Source organism: Austrofundulus limnaeus, unplaced genomic scaffold (genome assembly GCF_001266775.1).
Source record: "Austrofundulus limnaeus strain Quisiro unplaced genomic scaffold, Austrofundulus_limnaeus-1.0 Scaffold428, whole genome shotgun sequence".
Lineage (NCBI taxonomy): Eukaryota > Metazoa > Chordata > Actinopteri > Cyprinodontiformes > Rivulidae > Austrofundulus > Austrofundulus limnaeus.
The window spans coordinates 39,285-54,667 of NW_013952830.1; the positions used below are offsets into that span (position 1 = coordinate 39,285).

The following is a 15,383-nucleotide window of genomic DNA, read 5'->3' on the forward strand; positions in this document are numbered from 1 at the left end:
GTATACACCTTACCAAAACTGGGGATTTGTGTGAAAGGATGTCGAACAAAGACTTGGCCCCTCTATGAATACTGTGGCCCCTTCATGAAGTTTTTTGCTAGCCTACCTTGTTTAGCTGCAGGCTTTTAGCTGTTGGGACATCGTATTGACACCTTCTATGTTTTTAGATGCCTCATTTCAGTGTAACATCATCCTAAATCAATAATTAATTTAATATTAACCCTACGATGGTGGACTGGTCCAGCAAGCTAGCACTTTATCTCTGGAATGTGCCGACAAGAGGGAGAAAAAAAACAGTTTACACATTTCAAAATAAAGCACAAGTGATTATTTTGGGGGTGGGGGTGAGCATCTGTTGTCTGTTAACATCTTGAAGCTTTTATTTGGAAGGTGAATCTTAGCTTTCTTGTTGTTCAGCTTAAAGTTCCTAGTTTTTTTTTTAATCAGAAAGTCATCAGCCTATAGCAGTTAATAACAAGTGAAATTATTGATATATCGGCCGTGGTTTCTATGATATTAAACATGTCTACACTATAAATATCGTTATTTTTTATGATTTGTTTATTTGAAAGAGAAAATGACAATTCATAGGTTAAAACAGCCAGAATTAACCAAAAGGCTACTTTTCATCTGTAGTCATCTGACCATGATGAAGTTTGAATATAAATACAAATATACACAATGGATAAGAAGAAGAAATTGAATTAAACACATCCAGACACACTAAGAAACAAAGAGAAAACATTACAGCTAAAAAGAAAAACAATAAAAACCAAATATACAATAGCACAGATGTCTGATTCAACAAGACATTTCTTTAAGTGTTTAGTGAAAGTCTGACAGGTTGTTAGCAGTCTGAGTTCCTCTGGTTGTGAGTTCTATTCCCGGCAGCTCTCACAGACTGAGCTGACTCCTCAGAGGGATGAGACCGTCTCATCACACACTCACTGCTGTTTCTCTGACTGATCAGCACTGAGAGGAGCCATCGTCTAGGATGACGGATCATTCGTTCAGTGAACCATTTTACTGCAGTTTTAGGTTGAGATAGAAAAGATTTATAATAGAGACGAGAGCAAAGAACTGAACCCAATTCTTTGAGCATGGTTGTGTCCATTCAGAAGACATCTATATTTAGTAACGTTTCCTGCTGAAAGACAACTGGATAAACTGTCTTGTTTAGTGAAACTTTTAGAAATATCAATCACAGAATTAATAAAATGATTAAAAGTCTGCTATTATATTTAGTTCCTTACAGATTTTACCATCTAAGTGGATTTCCAAACTTTGTATATTTTTATAGCATTGCCCAGTTGATTTTTTTTACTGTGGTTCCAAATTATTTTAGGATTTCCCTTTGTTTCTGTTCAAAGCTGTAATAATAAAATCAGCCTTAGTTTCTCTAACTTATCTAACCATCTTTCATCTTAAAGAGACACAATGTTCCCTACTACAGCCCATCTTTAAGGCCAGTTTTAAAGCAGGGTCTCATTCTTTCATTAAACTAAAAATATTTTTATTTAACCACACAAGGTTGTTGTTCTTACAACTGTACTTTGTTTTCAGTGTAAATTGTAAAATAATTTCCTGTAATTTGTTTGCTAAAGAGCAGTCCAGGGGCTTCATGTATAAAGGAGTGCATACTGTAGCTTTCACACTAAAAGCTGAATGGAAAATTTTTGAAAAGTGCGCCGCACCAAAAAATTCAGATGTATAAAACTGAGCACGCATGTTTCTGTGCACCTTTCCTTTTATACATCCCAACSAAYGTGGAACTGATTACAACTTAGACTCCTCCCTCTGACACCCAAACTTAGAGCCCTGCTTACCTTTTTAAACACTTTGTAGCCAGGCAGGAACAATTAGTGACGCAGAAGCTGAGAATTCATAAAACTATGCTTCAGAGAGACAAAGAAAGTCAATATTAGAAGATGGTAAATTTGATCACATTTTTAAATTGTAAAATAATATATTTAAATATCTACATAAGAGCTCCCTTGAGTGCTTTTTTAACCCTCCCGCTGTCTTTGTGGGGTCCATTTGATCCCACTCATGTTTGGTCCTCCTGACCCCAACCTGATTAAGCAGTGGATGGAGGGGCAAAGGGGGGTTGGGTCATTAGGTGGTGTTTGTGGGTAGCCTGGCTGGCTCCCCAAGAGGCAGCCATGACTTCAACTTGTTAGCGCCACAGGGACAGCAGGAGTAAAATAAATATATTTTTGTCATTATTTTCAYYTGCAGGCCAGATGTGGCCCGCAGACTGCCAGTCGTCCATTYCTGATGTAGACATTATAAATTGTTTACTTTCAGGTCAGATTTAATCCAACTCAAAAATAATTATCTACAATGAGCTCCAGGTTGATCAGCATAAAGACTCAGGGTGTATTCACACCAGGAAAGTCCTTTTTGTTATTCAGCTGCAACAATGACAGACGATGCAGAGGCCTTCAACGGTTCATACTGAAGTCTGAAGAAGGTGCTATTTTAATGATACACTACAAAATAAAGATCTGAGCAAAAAAAATGAAAGTAAGATTAATTTTCCTTACTTCCTGWTTCACCTCATGCCCCMCTTAAAAACTTCTGGCGCCCCCTGGGGGAGGTGCACCCCCCCAGTTTGAAATCCTGTTTTAAAGCAAGAACAYAGGTCTGCACCTCTTCTTTAATAAATGAGGATCAGCTGCAGCTCCACTGAGCGAGTGTTTAGGAGTCATCATCCAGTGTGAAGACGGGCCTGATTTATTTGTGCTGATTATGATTTCTTAACTTACAGATCATTGGGTGTAATAAAAGACTTCACTGAAACACACATTTATCTTTCAGAGTGCTCTTCCTACATGGACATGAAAGAGAAGCAGGAGGCTCCTGAGGAACCAAACCCCACAGCAAAAGAAGCTGAACCTCCTGGTCTCCCAAACCTCTCCAGATCCCACTGGGACTGAATGTTTGACAAYGTCTGAAGCCTGATGATCAACGAGCCACTCAGTGGATGACCAGTGAAGACAAACCTGTAACATAATAAACTTTGGACATGAGTGGACTGGTTAAACTGGACCCCATCAGTTTGTGTTTATTACACCTACAGGGGGTTTCCTGGTGTAGAAGACAGAACGGAGACAGTCAGTTACAGATTTCTGTTTAATCATTGGTCTCAATCAACCTTCCTGTTTTTACAAACTTCCCTTAGCTTTTCGCACATCAATACGCCACTTAAGACGAGCAGCTTGTAAACATTTGAAAAGCAWTAAAACAAAAACTGGACAAAACATTTGTTACAAAACTACTTTTTACACTTCAAGGTAGTCATCAGGAGATACAGACGGAGCAACGGGTGGAGGAGACAACGTCCAAACCGGCTTTGGGATCATTTTTACAGGTTTCATAGTTTCTCTGGATAATTTCTGTCAACTACCTGAGCTAACAGGTAGCATAATTCTAAGAAATAGTTTGTGGTACAGTCTAATCACAAATTATCTATTCAATATAAACATTAAAAGATTAGATTTAACTCTGTTTTTTATATAAAATACAAGTGCATATTTGTGTGCTCCCTTTGGGGAAAAATAGAAATCTGCGTAAGCAAACATTTCATCAGAGCAAATCTGAGGCGTAAAAAAAAGTGACAGAATCCAATACGACAGGAACCCCGAATCATCATCACATCATCTGCATTTACAATATCAACACAATATCAAACAGTCCACATAAAAACAGATTTTCATTTTTACCAATAAGGCTTTGATTCCTAAAACGAACAAAACTGCCAACATCATCCCAGAGGGCGCCGCGCCTCACATGGGATCAAATGTGATAAAAATAAAACCATGCACAGAGAACTTCAACTAGCTGACACCCAACGCTTTGGCCATTACAAAAATAGAAAATCTAAAAATTCTATTGCCGTTAGAGAAAAATGTCAAATAAAAGAGACTCCAGRTTTTCTCTACATTTACAGTCAGATGCAGAAGTATTCACCCCCTTTTGATCTTTTCTTTTTGTTGCTTTACAGCATGAATATAAAAGGAATTGAATTAGATTATCAGCAGTAATTCTACAAAAATACAACAAACTAATGATTTTAGATGGTGAAAAGTTACCTCCAGAAGAAACATTAGTTCAATCAGATCCACCTGAGAGTGATCCAAGAGCCACATGATGTTCTGACAGAGCCCAGAATCAACACCAGACCAAAACCTCAAGGTCTACCACCAAGCAAGAGACAGCATGAAGACCAAGGAACTCTCTACACAGGCCAAAGTGACAATGTTGTAAAAGAGTACAGTCCAGAGTTGGGGTTATAAAAAGTACCCCATGGAGGGTCATGAAACCCATTATTAGGAAATAAAGATGATGCCACTACTGCACACAGAGGGTTGTCCACCAGACCTCGTGAAGCTGGAGAGGAGGGGGTCGACCATCTGCTCTTAAGACCACATTAAACTACTCAGAGCTGAGCTTCACAGAGGCAGGAAAAAGACCAAACTAAAGACAAAGAAAACCAACCAGCAGCTCTCATCAGGCTCAGAACATCATCTCTACAGTGAAGCACGGTGKTGGCAGCTTCATGCTGCGGGGATGTTCACCAAGCTGGACAGAGCAAAACGCAGACAAATTCGAGAGGAACTTGAGCTTTCTACAGATCTGAGACTGAGGAGGCTGAAGAAAYGCTCCACTGAACCGTTAAAGATCCAGTCTAAGTCCAGACCTCGTCCATCTGAGAACTCTGATTTAAAGACAGTTGRACACAAGCAGCACCAACCTGAAGATGTCTGGACCTGAAGGACGGACAGAAACTCCAGGTTAGATGGACCAGGATCATAKATCATGAATTCTTTCTGTAGGACAAGTTTATCGACATAACTTTGTTAATCTGAAGTATTTTGTAGAAATAATCATTTTTAAAATATATGTATCCCACAAGTTATGGCAACAAAATAGAGTCTGAAGAGGAGTGAATACTTCAGCAACCCACTGTGAGCAGAAACCAGACTTAGTCTGAAAGGAGCCATCAGCAAACTGATTGGAGACACGGCTGGCAACATGAAACATGGTGTGCTTGTATTTTACACGCTGAAACAAACGTTCAGTAATGCTTCCAGAGGAACACTGCTCAACACAAAGCAGACCAACAAGGTTTCCCTCCAAACCTACAGGGTTTAGTCTTTGCAAAGACATGGCATGAAAACCAACAGGAGCATGGTGTCCATCACTGTTCAACCTGTGGAGAGAAAAGTTCTACACTAGACTTGGGCTTGGCTGCGGTAAGGCACCGTGTCCACAGGTCCTGTACAAGATCCACTGCTCATACATCCATAGGTTCAAAGGTGACACTTTGGTAAAAATATCAACACAATTCAGTGTTTTCTAGCAAAGTATCATGTAAACAAGTGTGATGCACAATTTYCTTGTAAATAGCATAGAAAGGTTGGGAGAACCTTTGAGTCGTATGGCTTTAAACTCAGAAAGCATGAGTGAACCTCACATGGCTGACAGAATCTGGGAGCAATTCTGAGGGGAACAAGGTGCTTCAGGGTTATATAGAAAAAAAAAGATTGGGTTACACAGTCAGAGCAAAACATTATGACCACTCGGAGACAAACTGCTGCTTCTCAAAACCTKGGAGCATCTCCGAGAACCAAAGCTCCTGAGCTGAGAAGAAACCATCAAGACACAAATGTCTGGACTCCACCCCACACAGGATCTATGTTGGTTCAGCTGTCAAGGCAGGTGGTCGTAATGTTTTGGCGCACTGTTTCAGGCGACCCTGACAGTGAGACCACTATCTAACAACTGATTGTTAGTTTCACTGTAAGCGCTGATGATGATCGTCTGGAGCTCCAGTTCAGACACAGAAAACTTCATGTGGTGACTGCAGAGGACCGTCCTGCTCCAAACTCAACTCAGGGTTAAACTACCAACAGGACATGAGTCGACCTTTTCATATACCTGCTGGAAGCAGTCAGCCTCTTCCACGTGTTCACATAAACAGCCCATCAGCCAATCACAGRGCAGCATCAGAGCCTGGTTAAAGGGTCTGCAACACGCTTTTTCTTTAAAGACCGTGTAAAGTAAAAATAAATGTGTGTTCTGAGGTTGTCACACACAGAAATATGTGTTAAAAATCACCCAGCCAAGTTTGAACAATTAAAAATACTGTTAACCTTATAAAATTATGTATTAAAGGTAATGAAAAAATATCRGTTAGCTGTGATCTGGAATGCTGGGGGCGTGTCCRCTGGAGGAGCTCAAACCACGCCCACGACCCTGAACATTCCTGTAATCGAGGAAACAATGTTTGTTTTCTTTTCCATTAGAGCAACAGGGGGCAGAGTTATACTGAAGGCAGCTGCGTGACATCACGAGGTTGCCCTTTAAGATACGCCCAAAAAATCCTGTAACATATATCTTGTTACACAAATTGAATCATATCTCCACTATTCATATATCTACAGTTGAGAGAATTTGTACTCATTTACAACAATCTATTTGACATCTATAATGTTTAAAAAWGAAAATGTTACATTTTACTTTACACGGTCTTTAAATACAGTGAAAGAAAACATCTTAAGATTTTAGAAATTCGGCAAAATACAAGATTTTAACTGTTTTTGTCACAACATAACCGTTTGTTGATCATGACATTGTCGGGTGAAACAGGAAGTGACATCAGGCTGTGTCTCAGTTCAGGGGCTGGGTCCTCACGAGTGAGCATTTGTCTGCCCCGCCCCGAGGACTGTCCCAATTCCAAAGCTCCACATCGTGCGGCCGAGAAACTCTGGAAATCCAAGGATGCATTCATGTATCCTCACCGGCCGAGGATATCTTAGGATTCAATGTGCGGGCAGCAAAATAAACAGGAAATGAAGACGGAGGAGTTTTTATTTTTTTAACGAGTCTGAGTAGTTTGGAAATTCACCACGGACCGAAGGATTTTTTAAACATAAGTTTAGCAACTTAACTGATGATATTCATGCTGCAATAAGATATTAAATAAAAAAATGCAACTACAAAGTGCTGATACTGGAGCTAAACCTGAATTATTAATGTTTTTATTTATTTACATGTAACGTTTTAACTGTGAAGTTATTGTTCCAGTAAAAAGACGTGTAAATACACGTCCCGACACATTACAAGTCTGATATGAAACTAATCACTATGATAACAGGGGAGTGCATGGTCACGTAAAACCGACATCAGGCGAAGGGTAGGGCGTCTCATTTCACAGCAGTTTCATGCAGCTACCCGGCCCAGCGAGGATGTGGCCCAGCTGGGCTACGTGCTCATGAGGACCCAGCCTAAATAATGTAAAGAAACCCCAGATTTTTCTCTCCCGTCTGTCAGCTGTTTCCTGTTTGTCATCACTTCCTGTTACTGTGCACATGACACCATTGTAATTAGTTTTTACAATAAATTAGATTTCTTTCTGATAATGAACTTTATCGTATCAGATGTGACTGTTTAAATGCAGCTGCTGCAGTTTGACTTTTTAAACGACTGCAGAGAGGATGACCTGCTTCAACATGACACAGATCTAATCTCAGGCATGAAGTTTCACCTGAACAAACTCTGGAACACATGAGCTGGCCTGGACATGCACAGACACAGAGTCCTGCAGAGTCCTGCAGGAGGTACAGCCCAACATTAAAGACCACCAGCTGGAGGCAGAGCTCAGACTGTAGGGGGACACCTGACAGCAGGAGCTGCAGGTCCAAAGGGCTCCAACATCTGGAACAAAGATGTGAGAGGAGACCTGAACAAAAAGAGTAACGCAGACGTCAGCAAGTCAGTCCCACCAATCGGTGGGTCTGCTGAAGACCCAGTCCACAGTTTCCATGGAGACCCCTCCCCCGCTGAGCTGCTTGGATCGAGGATTCCCAAAATAAGCCAGACAGAATAGATGTGTACAAGAGGACGGTATCAGTGTGAGAGAGGACAGGAGAGTGTCCAGGTGGTGTTAACACCACAAGACAAACTGACCCCGCCCCCCCTCCACCCCCACACTGATGGCAAACAGAAAGCTTGGCTCATGCAGTCATCCTGTGATTGGGGGTGTGGTGGTGGTGGTGGTGGTGGGGGTCTATGTTTTCTGAGGGTCTGGAGAAATGGGTCCAGGTGTGTTGGTCCCGTCCAGACTCTGAACTGGGATCTGGAACTGTGGGGTGAGGACTGAAGGGAACTGGAACACAAAGAAGAGCATCAGACGTTACAGAGTGAAGCTGACACAACGTTCTGCTGCTGGCCTCATTCACAAACACAAACAGGTGAAACCTTCTGAAACGGTTCACACTCACCTGGAACAGGTGGCCTCCCTGGCGCCGTGTGGCCGGGCTGAGCTGAGCCACCGGGCTGAGCGTGCTCCAGAAGTGGATGTTGGACAGCAGAGGACTGGGAGTCAGCAGGAGGGTGGGAGTCTGAGGGAAACAGATTTAAAGTTGGATGTTTTTAAACTTCTGTTTCATGGGTCATGATTTAAATTAGCTACAGGTACTTCTGTTCATGTAGACAGATTAACAGAGTGATGTTCTCAGGTGTGAGCAGGTGAGATGAGACGTGGACTGCAGCTGAACAAGAGGAGCACCAAGACGAAGCAGAAATAATCATTGACTAATTGAAAAAAATACATAAAAATATCTTGTTTTCATTCAATCTGTAGTAAAATGAGCAGATAAATACTCAACACTCTTCACGACTTCAGGTAAAAATAAAACTCTAAATAAGAACCATCGTGTTGGTTTTATCTGGACTCTCAGCACTGTGTTTCTGACTTTGGGTTGTTTTGAGTCTAAAGTCCTTACAGGCTGAGGACAGAAAGAACCAAAGACAGAAATCTGGATCAGATGACAAAACCTGATCTGGAAACCAGCGTCCAACAGACTCTGACATTCTTCAGTAATTACCAGCATCAGGTGATCTGCTAACAGCATTACCAGAACTAAAATTCACACAAACAGAACCAGAGAATCAAAGATCATCATCCCTGCAGCTCTGCTGCCCCCTGCTTGCTCAGACCTGGACTCACAGCAGCTCTGACTTTTACAGAGGTAGGGTTGATAAAATCCATCCATCCATTCAAATTCATTTTTTATTTTTACCGCTGGGCCAGCTCCGTCACAACCTTTACTAAGATCCATATTTTTAGAGGGTGTTGCTGTTTTAGCGAGTCTGTTTCACCGCACACTTCACAGATGATTTTTATCTCTCTCTGTCTCTCTCTCTCTCAGGAGGGGGACTCACCCTGTGTGSCTGTTAGCAGGTGACAGCACTGCAAAAACTGTCCACCTAATCATGTTTTAAAAACTTATATCCAGCCAAAAAGTCTTTTTGATCTTGTTTTGAGACTGAGTTACTAAACAAGAACTGATTGTGTAAGAATAATAATCTTGTTTTCAGAATGTGTAAGATTATTTGTCTTGTTTGCCTGAAAATTTGACTCAAATTGAGTCAAAAATTTCTGCCAATGGAGTAAGAAAATTTTACTTGGTAAGACTTCTTGAAATACTTGATTTGACTCAATTTTTTCTTATTTCAAGAATCATACCAAGCAAAATTTTCTTACTCTATTGGCAGAAAATTTTGACTTAATTTAAGTCAAATTTTCAAGCTAACAAGACAAATACAGGGGTAGACATAAGGATATTTTTCAGGTTGTCCAGCGGACAACCTGTTGACAAAACCTGGTTGTCCGCAAAACATTTTGGTTGTCCAAATAAATTTCAAGAAAAATGTAATTTAACAAGTATATTGTTCTGTAGACAACGTTTATTATATGTAATTGTTCTCAATCAGCCGGTTTGACAGGATCTGCGTGAGTAAAACTTCCGGCTCAGGGAGTAAAGCAGCAAAAATGTTGCTACTAAAATCTAGAGGTTACCCAAMATTCACAAAATTTTTTCTGCTCCTAGGTCAAACATTTTCACTTAAATAGGAGTATAGTGTGTACATGACCTTATTAAAAGTTGCAGTTTAGTGTTCTGTTAGGCTTTACCAAGAATTTTCTCCCTTTCATTTTTACAAATGACGGACACCCAGAGAGCTTTAATCAAGGTCTTTTTTTCTTGGTTGTCTACCGAACAACCAGGAGACAGGATCTGGTTGTCCAAAATGAAAACAGGTTGTCTCGGACAACCTAAACAATGGTTATGTCTACCCCTGAAATAATCTTACACATTCTGAAAACAAGATTATTATTCTTACACAATCAGTTCTTGTTTAGTAAATCAGTCTCAAAACAAGATCAAAAATACTTTTTGGCTGGATATAAGATTTTAAAAMTTGGTAAGATGGACAGTTTTTTGCAGTGAGCATGAACAGGGAGCGGCAGTGTCCAATATATATCAGAAACTCACCCAAATAATTGAATTCTGTGAGATTCTGTGAGATTCCATGTTTTATGCTGGATTTCATTTTGTTTGGTCAACTCGTCCACGTTTTCTGCATCGTGGAAATCATAGGGCTCTGCTGATACTAGTCTGAGGGTCTTCACCACCCACCAGAAGAAAAAAAGACAGACGATGTCTGTGTGTGTTCCAGTGTATGTTGGCAAAATATCTCATGAACCAGTAGACAAACGTTGATAAACTTGCTGAAATCACAGAATGCATGTCTACAAATGGTAAATGAACTGCACTTGTATAGCGCCTTTCTATCCATCCAGAACACTCAAAGCACTTTACACTACAATCTGTGTTCTCATTTACCCATTCACACAGCACTCTACCAGATCTTCTACAAAGCTAACATGTACAATCATCTATGGAGACTAATCAGTGCCATTCACATTCATACACTGATGGGACACACATCAGAGGCATTAGGGGTGAAATGTCTTGAAGGACGCAACAACTGAGACAGTTGGACGGGGGATCGAACTGGTAACCTTCCAGTTCCAGGACAACTCCTCTAACCACTCTGCCACAGCCGCCTCAACAACTGATGAACTTTAAGAGTGAACAAAAACAAGATGGCTGTCGAAGCTAACAGGCCTTCTGAAATGCACAGACTGGAACCAGGAAGTGGGCGTGGCAGCAGCTCATTTTCTGAGCTAAAAGATGACTTTGTAAAGATTTGTCTCTCCAACAGTTCTCAGGTATATTTTTGTGCAGTATCTGTGTTTTACAGCTGAACTTATAACATTTAAAAGCTTTATTTAACTTCTGAACATTTTCAGGAGTTTCATGTCATTTATGTTTTTAGGTTGAGAACAAAAAAAGCAGCTAAGCTGATGGACTTTAAACTCCATTTGAATTTTTCTTTTTCTTTTTTTAATAAAACAAAACAATTCAAATCTGAAACTGGTTAACCAAAAAACCATCCTACACAATCCTCCTGACTAGATGTTTTCTGGATTCTAATCTGTTTACTGGATGTGATCAAAGGTCTAACTTCAGGTCAGATGGTGTCTGAATAAAAAGCCCACCTGTAGCATTGCTGGTGTGAGCGAGGGTGGGGCCAGTGAGGGGCTGCAGATGTTCATGGGGGAGAAATCAGACGTGGTGACCAGCAGAGCAGGCGGGCTGAGCTGCAGGACTTTGGGGGGTTTTCGTGTCTTTCCCGGGACCGTGGTGCTGCTCACAGAGGATGAACTGGTATCAGGGTCCAACAGACTGGACTCATCTGCAGGCAGGTCCGAGCCACTGTCCACCTGCTGCACACAAACAACACTTTACTTTCATTTGTGGCTTTAAAACACTAAGAAATATCAGTGTGTTCCAGTTAATRTAACCTGAGATAATACTCTGATCTGTGGGACAGAAACATTAAAAACTTAATTATTTCTGAACAGTTAGAGGTATTTCATGTTTGACATTTGTAATGAATGAGAGGATTTTGACTCCTGTTGTAAAAACAAGTCCAGAAGTCTGTCCTAAATTTAACACTAAAAACAAACTTTACAACAAAATAAATCCATGAACGTTTTACTAAAGTTCTGTCAACACATGGTGTGAAGTGTTTGCCATCTTCCTGATTTCTTATTCTTTTATTTGTCACATTAAACGTTTCAGATCAACAAACTAATTTAAATATGAGACGAAAAATAAACACAAAATGCCGTTCAGAAATGAAAGTCTTTGTGTGAAACAGTGAATGCCCCCTGTGGTTTATCACATCTTTGGAAAGCTGAGTTTAATTTTTCTAGACACACCCAGGCCTGATTACTGTCACACCTGTTCTCAATCAAGAAACCACTTAAATAGGACCTGCCTGACAAAGAAAAGTAGACAAAACTTAATACAGGAAAATGAGAGTACTGTGGAGAAGACGAGGACACAGGACCTGTATTATTACATTGTCAAAAATACAGAAATGAAAGAAATCAACTAACAGACTCACTGAAATGAAAATAAGGTTATACCTTACAAAATTATTATGCAAGATTTCAAAATCTGAAAGTACCCAAGCTTTAATACAATACTTGAAACAAACTCGGTTGTTTGAAAGAATATTGTTTGTTTGTTTGTTTGTTTGTAGCACTGATCCAGTCCACACTCCACACCAGTAGGTGGCAGTAATGCACCTTACAGTTGTTTGTCAACCGCCAAAAAAGAAGCCAAGAAGAAGAAGTAAAGTAGACCAAAAGATTCTGAAAAGATAGACATGCTGAAATCCAAAGAAACTACTTGCGATCGATCAGTCTAGAAAACCATTTTAAAGCTTTGAGACTCACAGTGAGAACCGTTTCACGAATGGCGAAAGCATGGAACAGTGGTAAACCTTCCCAGGAGGGACCAACCAATCAAAATTACCCCAAGAGGACAGCAACAAGTCATCCAAGAGGTCACAAAGATCCCACAACAACATCCAAAGAACTGCAGTTAAGGTCAGTGTTCATGCCTCCATCATAAGAACTGGGCAAAATTAGCTTGCGACCTGTCCAGGRTGTACCCCRCCCCTCGCACTGTGACTGCTGGATATGGGCACCAGTGACCCACGCGACCCTGAAAAGGAAGAAGCGTGTACAGAAAATGGATGGATGGATGGATGGAGTTCAAAGACAATAACTACTACTGAGCAAATAGAACATAAAGGCTTGTCTCAGTTCTGCTAGAAAACATCTTGATGATCCCAAGACTTTTGGGAGAATATGCTGTGGACTGACGAAGGTGTAAGTTATGTTACATCTGGTGGAACATCACACCAACAGTAATATGCGGTGGTAGTGTGATGGTCTGGGGCTGTTTTGCAGCTTCAGGACCTGGAAGATCTGCTGTGTTGAAAAGAACCATGAATTCTGCTGTCTAAAAAATATCCTGAAGAAGAATGTCCAACCATCTGCTCATAACCTCAAACTGAAGACCTCTTGGTTTCTGCAGCAGGACAATGATCCAAAACACAACAGCAAGTCCACCTCTGAATGGCTTAGAAAAACTAATTTAGGACTTTGGACTGACCAAGTCCTGACCTGAATCTGACCTTAAAAGGTGGTTCATGCTCAGAAACCCTTCAATGTGGCTGAATTACAACAATTGTGCAAAGATGAGTGGGCCAGGATTCCTCCACAGTGCTGTGAAAGACTCACTGTCAGTTATCACAAAAGCTTGATTGCAGTTGTTGCTGCTAAGGGTGGTCAAACCAGTTATTATGTTTAGGAGACATTAGGGTCCTGTAGGTTTAGWTTTATTTTCCATTTCTGAACTTCACTTTGTGTTTATTTGTATCTTTGTCTCATATTTAAATTTGTTTGGTGATCTGAAACACTAAAGTGTGACAAACATGGAAAAGAATAAGGAAGAAGGCAAACAGTTCACTACAACAAAAAATATGTAACAACTGAAGAGTCAGATGAAACAGAGCTAATGTTAGCTTAGCATTTCAGCTAATTCATCCAAGAGTAAATAAATCTGAAAACAAAAAGGGCAGATTTACTTTGGCCCTGAAAGGTTTAAACTGGTCTGAGTACTGACCTTGTCTTGTGCCTGAGGGTCTGTGGTCTCCTGGGCCTGAGAGGCGGTCGGCTCGGAGCCTTTCGTCTCCACATCACCGTGGAGGCTGAGCTCCTGAGAGGACTCTGGCAGGAGGTTTGGGGACGGGCTGGCTGAGCTCAGGTCTGACAGGCTGAACACTGGCTCTGATGGTCGGGTGGGCTCGAATGAGTAGACAGAATGAGGCTGCAGGGCGGAGTGTGTGCTGATGTCTTCAGCCCTCAGAGGCGGAGCTTGGAGAGGATCCAGGCTGCTGGGCGTCAGAGAGGGCTCTAGAACTACCTGAAGAACTGTGGGTGCTGGCTTTGGAGGGCTGTTTCCAAACTTAATGACTGACGGCAGAGCGGCGGGTGGCTGTAGCTGAGGAGGGGTGTCTTGGCTCTGTGTGGGGGCAGTGGGACCCCTTTTCTCAGCTGGATTCTCTATTTTGATAGACTTAAATAGTTGGCGTCCGTTTTGCAGAGAGTTGAGGTGAAAGGAGGTGTACAGACCGGAGTGAATGTAGTCATTTCGGTTTGACTGCTTGGTGCCAGCCCCCACAGCCGCTGCGCCTCCCCCCACCTTCGATCTGTCAGCGGACTCGTGCTCCTGTAGAGCGCCGTCTTCCTTCCTGCTCGTAGGTGTGAAGCCCCCAGCGCCCACGTCCCCTCCGTCTGTTCGGGTGGCAGCGTCTCCTTTCAGGATGTCGGGGTAGGACACAAAGCGGTAGACAAACTTCTGACCGTTCACCTTCTTTATGATGTTCTACAAAACACAGAAAAGCAACATGTGGGCAGGAGCAAGACATTCTCTAGAAGAGACAGCAGAAAAAATTAAATTCGTACAACCACAGAGGAGTCCTTCCTTCCTGTCTGCACCAAACAAACAGCCACACAAGCCAAACACAGCTCTGTAGCTGTGCTGTAAACACCCACAGGGTCAGCCAAACCACAGGCAGGGTRAGCCACAGACAACTCTGGTTCTTTCACTTCCCACTGCCATTAAAACCTCTTTACCTGCATTTACCCCGAATTAATCTCTGCTGGAAGTTTCTCTTTTAATGAGATGAATATGCAATGTGAGGTTTCACTCTTATTCTGGAACATCACGTCTCAACTCACTTCTGTCACATCAGGCTGCTGCAGAGTAGAAGACATCTCTAACGTTAAGACTTGATGCTACATAGACCAGCTTTCTGATGACAGTTACTGAAGTTGCTGCCAGTCCAAGTAGTTTTGTTTTAAACCAACCCCCAAACACACAGCTTTGTGATAAAATTATTTTAACCTGTTTTATCCTCATGCTGTGTAACCTGAACATCTTATAGCTCATAAAATGTCTTTTACATGAATGTGACTTATATAGAGGACCGAAACTGACATAATTAGAAATAAAGCAGAAATATATAAATGGGCCACTACATGAATACACTTAAAATGCACTAATTAAATTAAAAATATGATTATGATTTAATTCCTTCATTTTTAT

The 15,383-nt window shown here is 41.3% G+C and overlaps 2 protein-coding genes across 2 annotated transcripts in view; one reads left to right on the top strand and one right to left on the bottom strand.

The window, feature by feature from the left end:
- The window catches only part of LOC106529223 (major facilitator superfamily domain-containing protein 4-A), a gene marked incomplete at its 5' end in the record, with an annotated part of 39,159 nt that extends 36,108 nt beyond the window's left edge, over window positions 1-3,051 (top strand). Inside the window, 1 exon segment of the mRNA XM_014024579.1 lies at window positions 2,821-3,051. Coding sequence (XP_013880033.1) covers window positions 2,821-2,939 — 119 coding nt within the window.
- A 4,366-nt stretch (window positions 3,052-7,417) lies between these two features.
- Window positions 7,418-15,383, bottom strand: part of elk4 (ETS transcription factor ELK4) — a gene marked incomplete in the record, with an annotated part of 16,642 nt that continues 8,676 nt past the window's right edge. Inside the window, 4 exon segments of the mRNA XM_014024580.1 lie at window positions 7,418-8,173; window positions 8,289-8,408; window positions 11,414-11,641; window positions 13,899-14,660. Of these exon segments, the coding sequence (XP_013880034.1) occupies window positions 8,075-8,173; window positions 8,289-8,408; window positions 11,414-11,641; window positions 13,899-14,660 (1,209 nt within the window).